Genomic DNA, 17942 nt, shown 5'->3' with positions numbered 1-17942 from the left:
TCCCAATACCATTTATTAAACAGGGAATCCTTTCCCCATTGCTTGTTTTTGTCAGGTTTATCAAAGATTGTATGGCTGTGGATATGTTGTGTTGCCTCCGATGCCTCTGTTCTGTTCCATTGGTCTATATCTCTGTTTTGGTACCAGTACCATGCTGTTTTGATTACTGTAGGCTTGTAGTATAGTTTGAAGTCCGGTAGTGTGATGCCTCCCGCTGTGTTCTTTTTGCTTAGAATTGACGTGGCTATGCGGGCTCTCTTTTGGTTCCATATGAAGTTCATGGTGGTTTTATCCAGTTCTGTGAAGAAAGTCAATGGTAGCTTGATGGGGATAGTGTTGATTCTGTAAATTACTTTGGGCAGTATAGCCATTTTCTCGATATTAATTCTTCCTAACCATGAACATGGAATGTTTCCCCATCTGTTTGTGTCCTCTCTTATTTCGTTGAGCAGTGGTTTGTAGTTCTCCTTGAAGAGGTCCCTTATGTTCCTTGTGAGTTGTATTCCAAGGTATTTTATTCTCTTTGTAGCAGTTGTGAATGACAGTTCGTTCTTGATTTGGCTCTTTAAGTCGTTATTGGTGTATAGGAATGCTTGTGATTTTTGCACATTGATTTTGTATCCTGAGACTTTGCTGAAGTTGCTTATCCATTTCAGGAGTTTTTGGGCTGAGACGAGGGGTCTTCTAGGTATACTAGCACGTCATCTGCAAATAGAGACAATTTGGCTTCCACATTTCCTATTTGAATACCCTTTATTTCTTTTTCTTGCCTGATTCCTCTGGCTAGAATTTCCAATACTATATTGAATAGGAGTGGTGAGAGAGGGCATCCTCGTCTAGTGCCAGATTTCAAAGGGAATGCTTCCAGTTTTTGCCCATTCAGTATGATATTGGCTGTTGGTTTGTCGTAAATAGCTTTTATTACTCTGAGATACGTTTCATCAATACCGAGTTTATTTAGGGGTTTTAGCATAAAGGGCTGTTGAATTTTGTCAAATGCCTTATCTGCGTCAATTGAGATAATCATGTGGTTTTTGTTTTTGGTTCTGTTTATGTGGTGGATTACGTTTATAGACTTGCATATGTTGAACCAGCCTTGCATCCCTGGGATGAATCCTACTTGATCATGATGGATAGGTTTTTTGATGTGTTGTTGGAATTGGCTTGCCAGTATTTTATTGAAGATTTTTGCATCTATATTCATCGTGGATATTGGCCTGAAGTTTTCTTTTCTTGTTGGGTGTCTGCCGGGTATTGGTATCAGGATGATGTTGGTCTCATAAAATGATTTGGGAAGGATTCCCTCTTTTTGGATTATTTGGAATAGTTTCAGAAGGAATGGTACCAGCTCCTCTTTGTGTGTCTGGTGGAATTCGGCCATGAACCCATATGGACCTGGGCTTTTTATGTGTGGTAGGCTCTTACTTGCTGCCTCGACTTCAGATTTTGTTATTGGTCTATTTATAGTTTTGGCTTCCTACTGGTTTAGGCTTGGGAGGACAAAGGTGTCCAGGAATTTGTCCATTTCTTCCAGGTTTACTAATTTATGTGCATAGAGTTGTTTGTAATATTCTCTAATGATGGTTTGAATTTCTGTGGAATCTGTGGTGATATCCCCTTTATCATTTTTTATTGCATCTATTTGGTTATTCTCTCTTTTCTTTTTTATCATTCTGCTTAGTGGTCTATTTTTTTGATCATTTCCAAAAACCAGGTCTTGGATTTATTGATTTTTTGAAGGGTTTTTCGTGTCTCTATCTCCTTCAGTTCTGCTCTGATCTTAGTTATTTCTTGTCTTCTGCTAGGTTTTGAGTTTTTTTGATCTTGCTCCTCTAGCTCTTTCAATTTTGATGATAGGGTGTCAATTTTGGATCTCTCCACTCTTCTCACGTGGGCACTTATTGCTATATATTTTCCTCTAGAGACTGCTTTAAATGTGTCCCAGAGATTCTGGCTTGTTGTGTCTTCTTTCTCATTGGTTTCGAAGAACTTGTTTATTTCTGCCTTCATTTCATTGTTTATCCAATCAACATTCGAGAGCCAGTTGTTCAGTTTCCATGAAGCTGTGCAGTTCTGACTTAGTTTCTGAATTCTGAGTTCTAACTTGATTGCACTATGGTCTGAGAGACTGTTATGATTTCAGTTGTTTTGCATTTACTGAGGAGTGCTTTACTTCCAATTATGTGGTCAATTTTAGAGTAGGTGTGATGTGGTGCTGAGAAGAATGTATATTCTGTGGATTTGGGGTGGAGAGTTCTGTAAATGTCTATCAGGTTTGCTTGTTCCAGGTCTGAGTTCAAGCCCTGAGTTAAATATCCTTGTTAATTTTCTGTCTGGTTGATCTGTCTAATATTGACAGTGGAGTGTTAAACTCTCCCACTATTAGTGTGCAGGAGTCTAAGTCTCTTTGTAAGTCGTTAAGAACTTGCCTTATATATCTGGGTGCTCCTGTATTGGGTCCATACATATTTAGTATCATTAGCTCTTCTTGTTGTATTGATCCTTTTACCATTATGTAATGACCTTCTTTGTCTGTTTTGATCTTTGTGGCTTTAAAGTCTATTTTATCAGAGACGAGAATTGCAACTCCTGCTTTCTTTTGTTCTCCATTTGCTTGGCAAATCTTCCTCCATCCCTTTATTTTGAGCGTTTGTGTATCCTTGCATGTGAGATGGGTTTCCTGGATACAGCACACCAATGAGTTTTGGCTTTTTATCCAATTTGCTAGTCTGTCTCTTTTGATTGGTGCATTTAGCCCATTTACATTTAGGGTTAATATTGTTATGTGTGAATTTGATCCTGCCATTTTGATGCTAGCTGGCTGTTTTGCCCATTAGTTGATGCAGATTCTTCATTATGTTGATGCTCTTTCGCATTTGGTATGTTTTTGGAATGGCTGGTACTGGTTGTTCCTCTCTATGTGTAGTGCCTCTTGCAGGATCTCTTGTGAAGCAGGCCTAGTGGTGACAAAATCTCTGAGTACTTGCTTGTTCGCAAAGGATTTTATTTTTCCTTCACTTATGAAGCTCAGTTTGGCTGGATATAATATTCTGGGTTGAAAGTTCTTTTCTTTAAGGATGGTGAATATTGGTCCCCACTCTCTTCTGGCTTGTAGAGTTTCTGCCAAGAGATCTTCTGTGAGTCTGATGGGCTTCTCTTTGTGGGTGACGTGACCTTTCTCTCTGGCTGCCCTTAGTATTTTTTTTTTTATTTCAACCCTGGTGAATCTGAAGATTATGTGCCTTGGGGTTGCTCTTCTTGTGGAATATCTTTGTGGTGTTCTCTGTATTTCCTGGACTTGAATATTGGTCTGCCTTGCTAGGTTGGGGAAATTTTGCTGGATAATATCCTGAAGAATATTTTCCAGCTTGGATTCATTCTCTTCGTCACATTCTGGTACACCTATCAAACATAGATTAGGTGTCTTCATATAGTCCCACATTTCTTGGAGACTTTGTTCATTCCTTTTTGCGGTTTTTTTCTCTAATCTTGGTTTCTCGTTTTATTTCTTTGAGTTGATTTTTGACCTCTGATATCCTTTCTTCTGCTTGGTCAGTTCGGCTATTGAGACTTGTGCATGCTTCACGAAGTTCTCGTGTTGTTTATTTTAGCTCCATCAATTCACTTATATTCCTCTCTAAGTTGTCCATTCTTGTTATCATTTCCTCAAATCTTTTTTCAAGGTTCTTAGTTTCTTTGCATTGAGTTAGAACATGTTCTTTTAGCTCACAGAAGTTTCTCATTATCCACCTTCTGAAGTCTGATTCTGTTATTTCATCACACTCATTCTCCATCCAGCTTTGTTCCCTCGCTGCTGAGGAGTTTTAGTCCTTTGTAGGAGGCGAGGTATTTTGGTTTCAGGTGTTTTCCTCCTTTTTGCACTGGTTTCTTCCCATCTTTGTGGATTTATTCACCTGTCGTCTGAGTAGTTGCTGACTTTTCGATTGGGTCTCTGAGTGGACATCCAGATTGTTGATGATGAAGTCATTTCTGTTACTTGGTTTTCCTTCTAACAGTCTAGCCCCTCTGCTGTAGGATTGCTGAGGTCCACTCCAGGCCCTGCTTGTCTGGGTACACCTGTAGCAGCTGCAGAACAGTGAGGGATGCTACCAGTTTCTTCTGCTGCTATCTTTGTCCCAGAATGATGCCCGCCAAATGTCAGTCTGATCAGTCCTTTTTGAGGTGACTCTTTGGATATACAGGGGTCAGGGAGCTGCTTGAGGAGATGGTCTGTACTTTATAGGAGCTCAAGTGCTGAGCTGTGTGCTCCGTTGTTCATTCAGGTCTGTTAGGCTGATGCGTTTAAATCTGCTGCAGCAGAACTTATAAAACCCCTTTTTTTCCTCAGATGCTCTGTCTTGGGGAGTTAGGGCTTTCTTTATGAGTATCCATTGCACTGTCCTGCCGAGCAAGAGGCAGTCTAGTCACTATTTGCCTGCCGAGGCTCTTCCCTGCTGCCATGGCCTCTGCCCTGTTGCTGTGGGCTCCGCCCTACTGTCTTGGGCTCCGCCCTGTTGCCGTGGGCTCTGACCTGCTGTCATGGGCTCCGCCCTGTTGGCAGAGTCTCTCTGTTATGGCGGGTTGCCTTGGCAATGGCAGGCTGCGTCAGCAATGGGAGCGTACCTCAGTAGGGCCAGAATGCCTTGGTAATGGTGAACACCCCTCCCCCACCGAGCTGCACTGTCCTGTGTTCAGCTGTGCCCGCAGTGAAACTCTCAACCCCGAGCATTTTGAATTGCCGTTTTGTTTGTCCCCGTGGGGGTGGGACCTGCTGACCCTGATCACCTGGCTCCCTGCCTCAGAGTCCGTTTTTTTTTTTTTTAGGTTGAATGGTTGACTGTCTCCCAGGTGTTTTAGTCACCTGCTGATTGGGCACTGGGATCTGTGTGATTTCGCATGCAGCAACCCACTGCATCAGCTCAAATGTTGTTTCCTGGGAATCTCCTGGTCTGGGTCACTGTCCAAGTCTCGTTTAATCAGGTGGATATGCTAATTTGCCCTCCCAAATCTCAGATTGCTGGTTTAACAGGGCATCCAGACCAGTGTGTTTTGTGCAGAGTGCCCACTGTGCTGCAGCACTGGCCGAAACGGCTGCACCAGCTGAAACAGCTGCGCTGGTGTCCCATGTCTCTCCTACACCTGGGAATTTCCCCGTTCTGTGGGCAACAAAGATCCGTCTGGAAATGCGGCTTGGACTCACCCTCTGCGCCTTCACTGAGAGCTGAAATCCTGAATTGCTCCTACCGCGCCATCTTCTTTTTCCCCGAAGAGTCTTTGTTTCACTGTCACAGGCATGTTATTTAGTTATGATTTCACGTAATCCTGTTGTCTTTTTAATGTATCATAATATATGTCTTAGTTTTCTTCTTCCAAATCATGGACATTGAATTCTTTGTTATTGTCATCTATTCTTAGTGTGATAGTTTGTTGCTTGTCTACCATGATAATTTGAACATAACCCATAGTGATATATTAGTATAGCATAGCTGAACACACACTATGGATCTCTTTGTTTACACATGGCCATCTTCTCCTACACCCAAGATTGTTACTCATGGACTTATGTTTTCTAAGCATGCATTATGGCCATGTCTTATATTCCATGGATTATTTCTCCAATTTAAATTTCATATCCTGGCCCAAGTGTCTCTGTTCCTGTAGAGTAGTTGTCAATTCATGTATCATAATTATCTGAGCATTAATCCTTGTCATGTGACTATAGGGTCTGCTAAGGCACTGTGAATATTTGAGCATATATGATGGTTACTGCCCTTACCATGGATGTTACTTGTGGTCAGAGTTGTCTGATCATGCACCATTTTTTCCTACTCATATATTATGGTTTTCTGAACTGTACCATTCCTGTATACTCCTGTAAAATGTTCATTAACTCTTTTATAGTTCATGAGCCATGGATGTCACAGCTCATATATTAGGTTAACCATAAGAACTTGCTTTCTTTGCTAAAACCAAAATTGTCAAAAGTTGGCAATTTCATATGGTGTAATCTAATGCTATGATTATCTCTATCTCTAATGTAGGCACTTCATCATGTCAGAAGTCTATCTTCTCCAGTGTTGCAGTTCTTCATATGCCTATACCAGATTCATGAAGACAGCCTAATATAGATCCCAGTGGTTGCTTTTTTGAGGGATGTGAGATGAATTTAAAAGGACTTTTGTTCTTAATCTCACCAAACAGAATAACTCCTTAATGTGTATCTGTTTTACATATTGGTCTCTTGTATAAGCTTTCTTGGAAAAAAACAGTTATATATCCCTCCATTTCTTCTGAAAATTTATCCACTGATATGACTGAAAAAGGGTATGGTGTTGGTTCAGAGTTAGGTCTCCTTCCATTTCTCAGTGTCTCATATTCAAAGAAGCCACAAATTAGAGGTAGCAAGTTACCATCACTTTATTGATTGCTTTCTTAACACCATGCCTTGGGTAAATCTTCACTGATCCACAGTTCATAAAACAGCCTTGCTTATAGGGAAGTCTAAATCACTAATTCTATCACCAGTGCAATTTTCTGACCTCTTTAGTGCCAGGGAAAAGGCTGGGATTTATCTTTATGTTGTGGCCCCTACCTAAAGGAGCAAGTTTGCTTTCAAATATCTCTTTATGGGGAAATACAGCATTCTTATTCAAGAGCCATCATGTCTCATTAATTCAATATTTTCTCAGCCTAATTTAGAGGAAGCAGTCTATCCACTTCAGTCCATTTAATCTTTTGGAAAATTGCTTAACTCTATGAAGATGAAAATCAATTCCAAAAATGCTATAAAGAGACTCCAGGTCTTAATATACTAGGAAACTAGGATTGTCTAAATATTACACAGTTAACCAAGGCAAAGGATTTTGTAACACTAATAATCAAACAGGGGATTGGAGGGAAATAAAATAAAGAAATGAGAGAATATTTTTAAGATCTTGGATTATAAGAGGTAATCTAAGCTGAGGGAAATTCTGTTACTCATCTAGTTACATGGGGGGAAGCCAAGGAAAGAAATGTTGCAGTAACCTCAGACTCCTGATTACTGACTTAGAGCTCTTTGTGCTACTTTCTGCATCCTTTCTTGGATGGCTCTGGTATATTTAGGAGAAGGGTATATTGGGAGTGATTTTGGTGGCATTGACAAGCTGGGAAAAGGGGACCATTGAATTAAGCACTGAGTCACTAGACACTAGAGAAGTTAAATGGCTCCAATAGAGTTTAGTAACATCTCTTTATCTCTCTCTCTCTCACCTCTTTCTCCTCTCTCACTTCATTTTCTATTCCTTATCTCTTACCCCTTCTCTAAACTGTGAATCTCACAGGTCTCTCCAAGTTTGTGCCTAAGAAGATGATAAGCACACAAATGAGTCACTATTATATGACCAGCCTTGGGATTCTTTTCTTGATTAATATTCTCCCTGGAACCACTGGTCAAGGGGAATCAAGACGACAAGAACCTGGGGACTTTGTGAAGCAAGACATTGGCGGGTAAGTACCCCTAACTCTTAGGATGAAAGAAGACTGTGATAAATGCTTGCTACAGACCAAAACTTCACATGTTTTCCACCAGATGAACTCAAGTACTCTGGTCTCTGAATACTTACGCATTACATTAGATTTAGAAAAGTCATAGGCTCAGATTCTCAAGGTAGAAAAACATCTCAAACCTTTTTCTTCTTTGACAACACCCTGGACCAGGCTTGAATCACCTTTGTAATATCCAATAAACAATTCTTTCCAGTCTTTTGCCCTCAATTTTATCTCTCTTTTCTTAGATCTTCAACCTTTTCCGTTTAATTGGCTCTGGCTCATTAACATTTAAACATGATAATGTTTAAAAATCACTCATCTTAAATTTAAAAAATTTTCCTCCAGATACTGCCTGAATTATGTGCTCCCCTTCATAGCCATATTTCTTGAAGGAGTGGTATGCTTCATTGCATCTATTTACCTCTCACCCATTCATTCACTTGCTACTGTCTGACTTCCAGCCCCATGACTCTAAGGCAACTTCTGCAGTCAAGAAGTCCAATGCTGGTTCTGTTGCTAAAATGAACACTTGTCTGTTCATATGTTCCAATACAGTTGACTTCTCCCTCTGTAACTTTATTTTATTATGAAATAAAAATACATGTAGAAACATACATAAAATATAAATATATGGTTTAATAATAATTATCTCTTTGGCCTCAGAGACACCAGAACTCTCTGGTGTTTTGATTAGGTTCTCTAGAAGCAGGGTATGAAAGAAGGATTCTTGAGCAAATGATTTATTGAGAGGGCATTTTCAGCAGAAACCTATAAGGAAGTAAGGGAAGGAAGATAGGGAAAGAGAAGAAGTAAAGCAAAGATGTAGCCTCAGTTTGACCTCATGAGAAGATATGGGGCATACCTGATGCTAAAATATCTGTCCTATCTTGAGGCAAAGGACCCATTCTTGTATACTCTCATCTCAATCAGTCATTGCCTGTGGATCCCATCGAGAAAGGCATAGTCTTCCAGACATTTTAGGTGAGGTGACTCCCTTCAACAGATAGTAATTTTCCAAAAAGTAGCTGAAGGATGGTTTCACTGGCCCAGTGAAAGGGATCTGAGAAAACTATTATATTAACAATAAGTACTGTATCTTGTTTTCTTTTCCCTTTTATGACTATGCTTTCTGGAATATTTTCCACAATACTACACAGGTACATCAAAGACCTTCATGATATAAATATCTTTTTTAGTCTTTTTTTTTTCACCCCTCAGGTGTTTGTGTTTTTCCTTGTTTTGTTCTAGGCACACTTCTTACATTACAGATCCCCTGAATGATTTCATTCATTTCTATGATGTTACTGTCTATATGTAAATGCCAATGCCTCCCATCTCAATCTTCATTCCAGCCTTCTCTTGAATGTCAGATTTCTACATCCAACTATCTATTGAATATGCCCACTTGGCTATTCCACACACTTCTTAAACTAAGCATATCCAATGTGGTTTTATTATCTTCATCTCCCTCCCCCAGCATAAAGAACAAACAACAAAACAAACAACAAACAGACAAATATATTCCTCTTCCATTTTTTTTCATCTTTCAGTCAGTGGTACCACCATGTACCCAGTTGCTCAAGCCAGAAACTTGGAACCATTTTTGCCAGTTTTCTACCCCTTACTCTCCATATCGAAATCACCAAGATTTGTCATTTCTACCTCCCATATCTCTTGGATTCGTCTACTTTTTTCCAATAGTTCTGCTAGCACCCTAGTTTAGTCCAATGTTATCCTCCATTTGGACCTCTGCACAAACCTTGTCTTACTTCCTAAAGTCTTGTTCCCATCCAAACTAACCTCCACTCTGTAACTATTTGTTTTTTATAATACATGTTTGGTCATACCTACCCTATTTGGAGCCCTTTCATGGTTTTCTATTGTCCCTGTAATGAAGTACAAACTCCTTTACATGATTTTATAAAACCCATCATGACCCAGGTTCTACCCACCTTGCTAGCCTTATTTCTTAGTCTTTCTGCCACCAAACTGTTTGTTATTCAGCAATGTTGAACTTCTTTTAGACTTTAAAATCCCTTTTCATCCAAGGAATATCATTACTAGAAATGACCTCTTAACCCTGCAATATTTCAATATTACACAAGATATTTTATGCTTTGGTAGTGACTATTTTTTTTTGGTTTTACATTTGGCTATTGTCCCATATTCTTAAAGCAGGCATCTTGAAGTAGGAAGTATTCCTAATTATTTTTGCAGGGTTGATTATCTTAATGTTGATTATCTGAGAATTTCATCTTATATCAGCATTTTTTACAACAATCTCTGGGGCTGGGGCCGCAGAACTGGTCTTGTATGTCCTTAGAATCTTGGTATATAAGACCCTTTTTGTTCTTTCTTCCAGTCTGGAAAATAAAACCAGTTCTGTTTTGTTAACCTCTCATGTATTTCATTTAATTGGGCCATGATAGATTCTAAATAAGATGAAGGTTCTAAATAAATGAACCTTACAAATTCAAGTGTTAAAGCCTTTTATATTTTAACTCTGATAATACAGATTTCTAAAAATGTATTGCATATTTTCTTATAATCCTAAACAAGGATTTTATGAATAGAATAGTCGTGTTTCTTTGTGACTTTTGGTCATCATAAAGAAAATTCACTGTTGGGTGCAGTAGTACATGCCTATAGTCCCAGCCACTTGTGGCTGATACAGAAGCATCTCTTGAGCCCAGTAGTTCAAGGCCAACCTGCACCACACAGACTCTATCTTTGAAACAAACAATCAAACAAACAAACAAACATCTCCCAAGCACATGTTCATTATATTCGTTCTAATCTTTTTTTTTTTTCTTTTTTGGTTCTATCTTCAGTGTTAGTTCCTACATCTCAACTCCTGTTTACAATGGTTTGTTTGCATACTGTTGGTGTTTAGAAAACCAGATAGCCTAAGGTTTTAGTAATTATGTCAAAGAGGAAGTCAAGAAATCCTACCTGAAAAAGCAGAGTGAGGTGCTTGGTTTTAATAAAGAGGTAATAAAGTCACTGCATGTTTTCTTTCTTTTCTGTTTTCCTCTCTTTCCTTTCCCTCCCTCCCTTCCTCCCTTCCTCTCTCTCTCTCTCTTTCTTTCTTTCTTTCTTTCTTTCTTTCTTTCTTTCTTTCTTTCTTTCTTTCTCTCTTTCTTTCTTTCTTTCTTTCACAGGGTCTTACTCTGCTACACAGGCTAAAATTCAGTGGTGTGATCATAGCTCATTGTAATATCAAACTCCTAGGCTCACATGATCATATGATCCCTCCTGCCTGAGCCTCCTGAGTAGCTGGGATTACAGGTATAAGCCACCACACACGGCTAATTTTTAAAAATATTTTGTAGACATAGGGTCTCACTCTCTTACCCAGGCTGATCTCAAACTCCTGTCCTCAAAAGATCTTCCCGCATTGGCCTTTCAAAGTATTGGGATTATAGGTGTGGGCCACCACACCAGGTCTATATTTCTTGAATTGGAAACATTTTGTTGATTTACTTTCTTCCAAGACCAGTGCAATTAATACTTTTGAGAGATGAGACTATTAAAAGCATGGCTCCAAATATTAGGGTTGTATTCTCCTAAATTGCTTTTGGGTAAATAATGAAATTAAGGCAGAAATAAAGAAATTTATTGAAAGTCATGAGAACAAAGATACAACATATCAGAATCTCTAGGACATGGCTAGAGAGTGTTAAGAGGAAAGTTTATAGCACTAAATGCCCTTGTCAAAAAGTTACACAGATCTCAAATTAACAACCTAATGTCACACCTAGAGGAACTAGAGAACCAAGAGGAAATCAACCTCAAAGCTAGTAAAAGACAAGACATAACAAAAATCAGAGCTGAACTGAAGGAAATTGAGACGCAAATAAGCATACAAAAGATCAAGTCTAGGAGTGTGTTCTTTGAAAGAATGAATAAGATAGATAGAACACTAGTTAGTCTAATAAAGAAAAAAAAGAGAAGATCCAAATAAACACAATCAGAAATAGCAAAGAGGATGTTACTACTGGCCCCACAGAAATACAGAAAACCTTCAGAGACTATGATCATCTCTATGCATACAAGCTAGAAAATGTAGAAGAAATGGATAAATTCCTGGAAACATGCAACTTTCTAAGATTGAACTAGGAAGAAATTGAATCTCTGAACAGACCAATAACAAGTTCCAAAATTGAATCAGTAATAAAAAGCCTACTAATTAGAAAAGGCCTAGGAACAAATGAATTCACTGCCAAATCCTAACAGATGTATAAAGAACTGGTACCATTCCTACTGAAAGTATTCCAAATAATTGAAGAGAAGGGACTCCTCCCTAACTCATTTTATGAGACCAGCATCATCCTGATACCAACACCTGGCAGAGACACAACAACATAAAAACCTTTTGGCCAATATCCTTGAGGAACTTAGATACAGAAATTCTCAATAAAATTTAGCAAACCAAATCTAGTAGCATATCAAAAAATGAATCCACCATGATCAAGTAGGCTTTATTACTGGGATGCATGGTTGGTTCAACATATGCAAATTAATTAATGTGATTCACCACATCAGTAAAACTAAAAACAAAAACACACATAATTATCTCAGTAGATGCATAAAAGGCTTTTGATAAAAATCAACATTATTTCATTAAAAAACTCTCTACAACAAACTAGGCATTGAAGGAACATACTTCAAAATAATAAGGTCTGTCTATAAAAAACCCACAACCAACACCATACTGAATGGACAAAAGCTTGAAACATTTCTCTTGAAAGACAGAACAAGACATGGATGCTTTCTCTCACTACTCCTATTCCTCATGGTACCGAAGTCTTAGCCAAAGCAATCAGGCAAGAGAAAGATAATAGGCATCCCAATTGGAAGATAGTCTAACTATCTCTGTTTGCAGACAATATGATTCTATACTCAGAAAATCCCATAGTTCCTGCCCAAAAGCTCCTTGATCTGATTTTAAAGCTTTAGCAAAGTTTCAGGATACAAAATTAATGTTCAAAAATCAGTAGCATCATACACCAACAACATCCAAGCTGAAAGCCAAATCAAAAACACAATCCCATTCACAATAGCCATAAAAGAATAAAATACCTATGAATACAGGTAATGAGGGTGGTGAAAGAGCTCTACAATAAGAATTACAGCACATTGCTCAAAGAAATCAGAGATGACACAAACAAATGGAAAAAATTCCATGCTGATGGATAGGAAGAATTAATATTGTTAAAATGGCCATACTTCCAAAAGCAATTTACAGATTCAATGCTATTCCTATCAAATTACCAAAGATATTCTTTACAGAACTAGAAAAAATTTTTAATTTATATGGAACCCTAAAAGAGCCCAAATAGCCAAGGTAATCCTAAGCAAAAAGAACATAGCTGGAAACATCATGCTACTTAACTTAAATCCATACTGCAGGGCTACAGTAACCAAAACAGTATGGTACTGGTACAAAAATAGACATATAGACAAATGGAATAGAATAGAGAGCCCAGAAATAATGCCACAGACCTAAAAACATCTGATCTTTCACAAAGTTGACAAAAGCAAGCAATGAGGAAAGAAATCCCTATTCAATAAATGATGTTGGGAAGGTAGATTAAAGACTTACATGTCAAACCTAAAACTACAAAAACCCTGGAAGATAATCTAGAAAATACCATTCTAGATATAGGACTTGGCAAAGATTCCATGATGAAGACATGAAAAGCAAATGCAACAAAAGCAAAAAGTGACAAATGGGACCTAATAAAATGAAAGAGCTTCTGACAGCAAAATAAACTATCAAAGGAGTAAAGAGACAATCTATGGAATGGAAGAAAGTATTTGTAAGCTATGCATCCAACACAGGTCTAATATCCAGCATCTATAAGGAACTTAAACAAATTCACAAGCAAAAAACAACCCGATTAAAAATAGGCAATGGACATGAACAGACACTCCTCAAAAGAAGACATTTATATGGCCAACAAGCATATGAAAAAACATAGAACATCACTGATCATTAGAGAAATACAAAACAAAATCACAATGAGATACTGTCTCATAAGTTTGATTGGCTAGTCTTAAAAAGTCAAATTATAACAGCTGCTGGTGAGGTTGCAGAGAACAGAATAGAGAGCTCAGAAATAGTGTTGCAAACCTACAACTATCTCATATACTGCTGGTGGGAATGTAAATTAGTTCAGCCATTGTGGAAAGTAGTTTGGTGATTTCTCAAAAAATTTAAAACAGAATTACCATTTGACCCAGGAATCCCATTTTTGGATATATATCTAAAGGAATATAACTCATTCTATTATAAAGACACATGCATGCATATGTTCATCGCAGTGCTCTGCGTGGTAGCAAAGACATGGAATCAACCTAAATGCCCATTCAAGTGGATTGGATAAAAGAAATGTGGTACATATCCACCATGGACTACTATGCAGTCATAAAAAAGAACGAGTTGATGTCATTTGCTGCAACATGGATGCAGCTGGAGGCTGTTATCCTGAGCAAAGTAACACAAGAACAATAAACCAAATACTACCTGTTCTCACTTATACGTGGGAGCTGAACATTGAGTGCACATGGACACAAAGAAGGGAACAATAAATACCAGGGCCTATTTGAGGGCAAAGTGTGGAAGGAAAGAGGGTGAGTATAGGAAAGCTACCTGTTGGGTACTATGCTTATTACCTGGGTGGCAAAATATCTGTTCACCAAACCCCCATGACATATAATTTACCTACATAACAAACCTGCACATGTTCCTCTGAACCTAAAATAAAGCTAAAAAGAAAAAATATATAAGACAAGTGAAGTCAGACTTGATTAATCATAAAAATCACAAATATTAGGGTTGTCAATCTATTTGTATTTGCCATAAATAAAGGATCCAGTATAGTTTTAAAATACAGTTTTTGCTAATAGTTGTGGTACTTAAGAACTGCTGCTTCTTTTTGATTGTTTCCATACTTTCTTAATTATGTTTTTGTGTATTGAAAAAATTCATTACTGCATTATTTTATCTAACTTTAGTGATTTATTCAATTAAATCCACTACATTGGCCGCCCTAGCCATTTTAACAATCAACAGCGGTTTATTGACCAGTACTTTGTATAGCTCATGTGCTAGATGTAATGGTTCTCAACATTCAGTATTTGCAAGCAATAAAGCAGGCTCCACATTTGAAGATTTTTATTTGGTAACTCTGGGAATTGTGCCTAAAATGCCCCAGATGATTCTGATGTAAGGAATCTTTAGGGACACAGTTACTGTTCTTAAGGAACTAACAGTATAGTTAGGGATATGGGATTCTGAAAATTTAGAATAGCACCCATAAAAAAACCTGTAGAGAGCATATAATCTGATTTTTTATTTGTACAAGAAGAAACCGAGGCTTAAAAAGGAAAATCGAGTTTCCTAGTATCTTATAGAGAGTTAATAATGGACCCAGGTCTAGAACACCAGTTTCTTGTTCCCAGTCCTGCATTTTTGATAAAAAGCTACAGAGAGTAATTTCAACTCCATATAATAAATGAATTTCTTATACTCCTGCTTCCTGGTTAAGTATTTTCACCAAGAGAAACTGGAATTATGTATGTGAATAATGTCAACTTGAACCATTTTGAAACTGATATTTTTCTGGGTCAGAATGATTGACTATCAGCAATTTTCCTAATGGGTCAACAAGTAAGTACCTAAGCAGCAAATGCCAGATCTGACTGCAATTTGTTGAATTTGTCAGGATCCCAGAGAATACAGATGGGACATTTTAATTATTTGAGAAGGATATATTTTCAGAAATTAATCATAAAGTTATAATCTAAGTGGACAGGAACCACAAGGAATAGAGTAAGAACCTAAGGCAAACAGCACACATATCATGTAAATCAAGCTTTCTTTTTTTTTTTTTTTTTTTAATTTTTTATTGGATTATAGGTTTTGGGGTACATGAGCAGACCATGCAAGACAATTGCGTAGGTACACACATGGCAGTGTGCTTTGCTTTTCTTCTCCCCTTCACCCACATTTGGCATTTCTCCCCAGGCTATCCCTCCCCACCTCCCCCTCCCACTGGCCCTCCCCTTTTCCCCCCAATAGACCCCAGTGTTTAGTACTCCCCTTTCTGTGTCCATGTGGTCTCATTTTTCATCACCCACCTATGAGTGAGAATATGTGGTGTTTCATTTTCTGTTCTTGTGTCAGTTTGCTGAGGATGATGTTTTCCAGATTCATCCATGTCCCTACAAACGACACGAACTCATCATTTCTGATTGCTGCATAATATTCCATGGTGTATATGTGCCACATTTTTCCAATCCAGTCTATTATCAGTGGGCATTTGGGTTGATTCCAGGTCTTTGCTATTGTAAACAGTGCTGCAATGAACATTCGTGTACATGTGTCCTTATAGTAGAACGATTTATAGTCTTTTGGATATATACCCAGTAATGGGATTGCTGGGTCAAATGGAATTTCTATTTCTAAGGCCTTGAGGAATCGCCACACTGTCTTCCACAATGGTTGAAGTAATTTACACTCCCACCAACAGTGTAAAAGTGTTCCTTTTTCTCCACATCCTCTCCAGCATCTGTTGTCTCCAGATTTTTTAATGATCGCCATTCTAACTGGCGTGAGATGGTATCTCAATGTGGTTTTGATTTGCATCTCTCTGATGACCAGTGACGATGAGCATTTTTTCATATGATTGTTGGCCTCATATATGTCTTCTTTCGTAAAGTATCTGTTCATATCCTTTGCCCACTTTTGAATCAAGCTTTCTTAAGAGGTGCAGAGATTTTTGGTGGAGGAAACAGCCAGTCTGAAAAGATTTCATAGGGAGAGAGCCAGGGAATTACATGCTCAGACTTTTCGTCTTCCTCTGATCTTCAGCCATCCTTAAGTTAAAGCAAGAGACCAATGAACCTATGATGTAGTGCACAAATATTAGCCTTCTAGAAAGGAGAACAGGGTGGAGAATAGTGAAAAGGCAAACAAAATATGCTGCACACAAAGCTGCATATTTCCACACTACTGATAGAGTAGGGACCATGATTTAGGAGGAATATGACACTATATTAACTCATTTTCTGTATCAGCATTATATGGTGGTGACCATGGTGACAGCTGATGCTGCGAACTGGAAAGAAGAAAACTGGGGAGTTGCCTGTTTCCTTGTCACATCTATAGCCTGACTTGGTTCTACTATCTAAAGCTGTCAGTACTTGTAAGCATCTGTATTTCTCTTGAAAATGATTTTCTCAGTTCTCTTAATCTCAGAATAAACTGGTACCTGTGGCCGCACATGTACTTACTTTTACTTGGAATATAAGTAGGAAGAGTCCAATCCCTTCCATTTACATGTAATTTCTATTAAAGAATCAATGCATCAGTACTCTTAGCATTTGATCATTAAATCTTAAAATTTCAAAACCAGACTTGGGACCTGAGAGGCTGTCAGTTCCTAGGCTCCTATACTGGGAAAGAATCCCTCCTGCATTATGGTTGATAATTCACCTACCAGTTTGAATCTATGCAGTGATAAGCTGCATTAGTACCACAGGACGTATCTCCAGGGGTTAGAAAGTGCTTCCTATATTGAGCTGAAGCCCACTTTCTTCATACATCTCCTAGTTATATGGCCCTGTAACATTTGCAACATTTGCTTCTTTTTCCAAGTAGCAGTTTTGAGATATACTCAATGCTTTCTTGTCTGCAGGGTAACTCTCATTCCTTTCAACTGTTCTCTTGGCATAATATGGTTTTCCAGACATTGCTTCAAACTGGACACACTCTCTTGTTGTCTAATTAATTTTTTTTGAAATTCAATTTCTTAGTCTTACCTATGGTTTTCATATTCCATTATGTTAGTTTAAACTTTATGTTCATAGTGTTCTATGTACTAAGCTCTATTCTAAGTGATTAATATATGTTGATTCATATAATCCTTACTACAGATCTGATAACTAAGTGATACTATTATTCCTTTACAGATAAAATATGGGGATGGAGAGTGGTCAGGTAGCTTGCCAAAGCTCACATAGCTAGAAAATAGAAGAGTTAGGATTGAAACCCAGGAAACTTGGCTCCAGAGTCCATGCCATTAATCATTATGATGTATTGCTTTTCTTGAGTTTGGTTACTTTTCAGTAAGAATGAGGCATATGTTAATTTATTTTACATACACAAACATTTACTTACATATAGCAATCTCTCAGCCACTGAATTCTTAATATCTGAGCCACATAGCTGGATGGACCATGTTAAGGTGAGACAAGTGATGTTTTCTTATAGGACCTGGAGAAATAAGAAATATAATTTTATTGTACCATTTTCCCTTTTGAGGTGGAAGTGCAGAATTTGTAAACAGAATAGGGATGGATATATGAGGCCACTATCAATGATGCCTTGTAGGTGATGTTGTGGC

General features: G+C 38.0%; 1 protein-coding gene across 5 annotated transcripts in view; it reads left to right on the top strand.

The window, feature by feature from the left end:
• Positions 1 to 17942, top strand: part of GABRA3 (gamma-aminobutyric acid type A receptor subunit alpha3) — a 244968-nt gene that overhangs the window by 82023 nt on the left and 145003 nt on the right. For 3 of the 5 annotated variants that reach the window (XM_002763372.6, XM_017968719.4, XM_054250769.2), the window contains one exon: positions 7323 to 7488. The exons of the other annotated variants lie outside the window; for them this stretch is intronic. In XM_002763372.6, the coding sequence (XP_002763418.2) occupies positions 7349 to 7488 (140 nt within the window). In that variant the 5' untranslated portion in view covers positions 7323 to 7348. The remainder of the gene's footprint in view (positions 1 to 7322; positions 7489 to 17942) is intronic. 5 annotated transcript variants of the gene reach the window in all.

This window comes from Callithrix jacchus, chromosome X, assembly GCF_049354715.1.
Source record: "Callithrix jacchus isolate 240 chromosome X, calJac240_pri, whole genome shotgun sequence".
NCBI lineage: Eukaryota > Metazoa > Chordata > Mammalia > Primates > Cebidae > Callithrix > Callithrix jacchus.
This window is presented reverse-complemented; position numbering and strand designations above follow the sequence as displayed.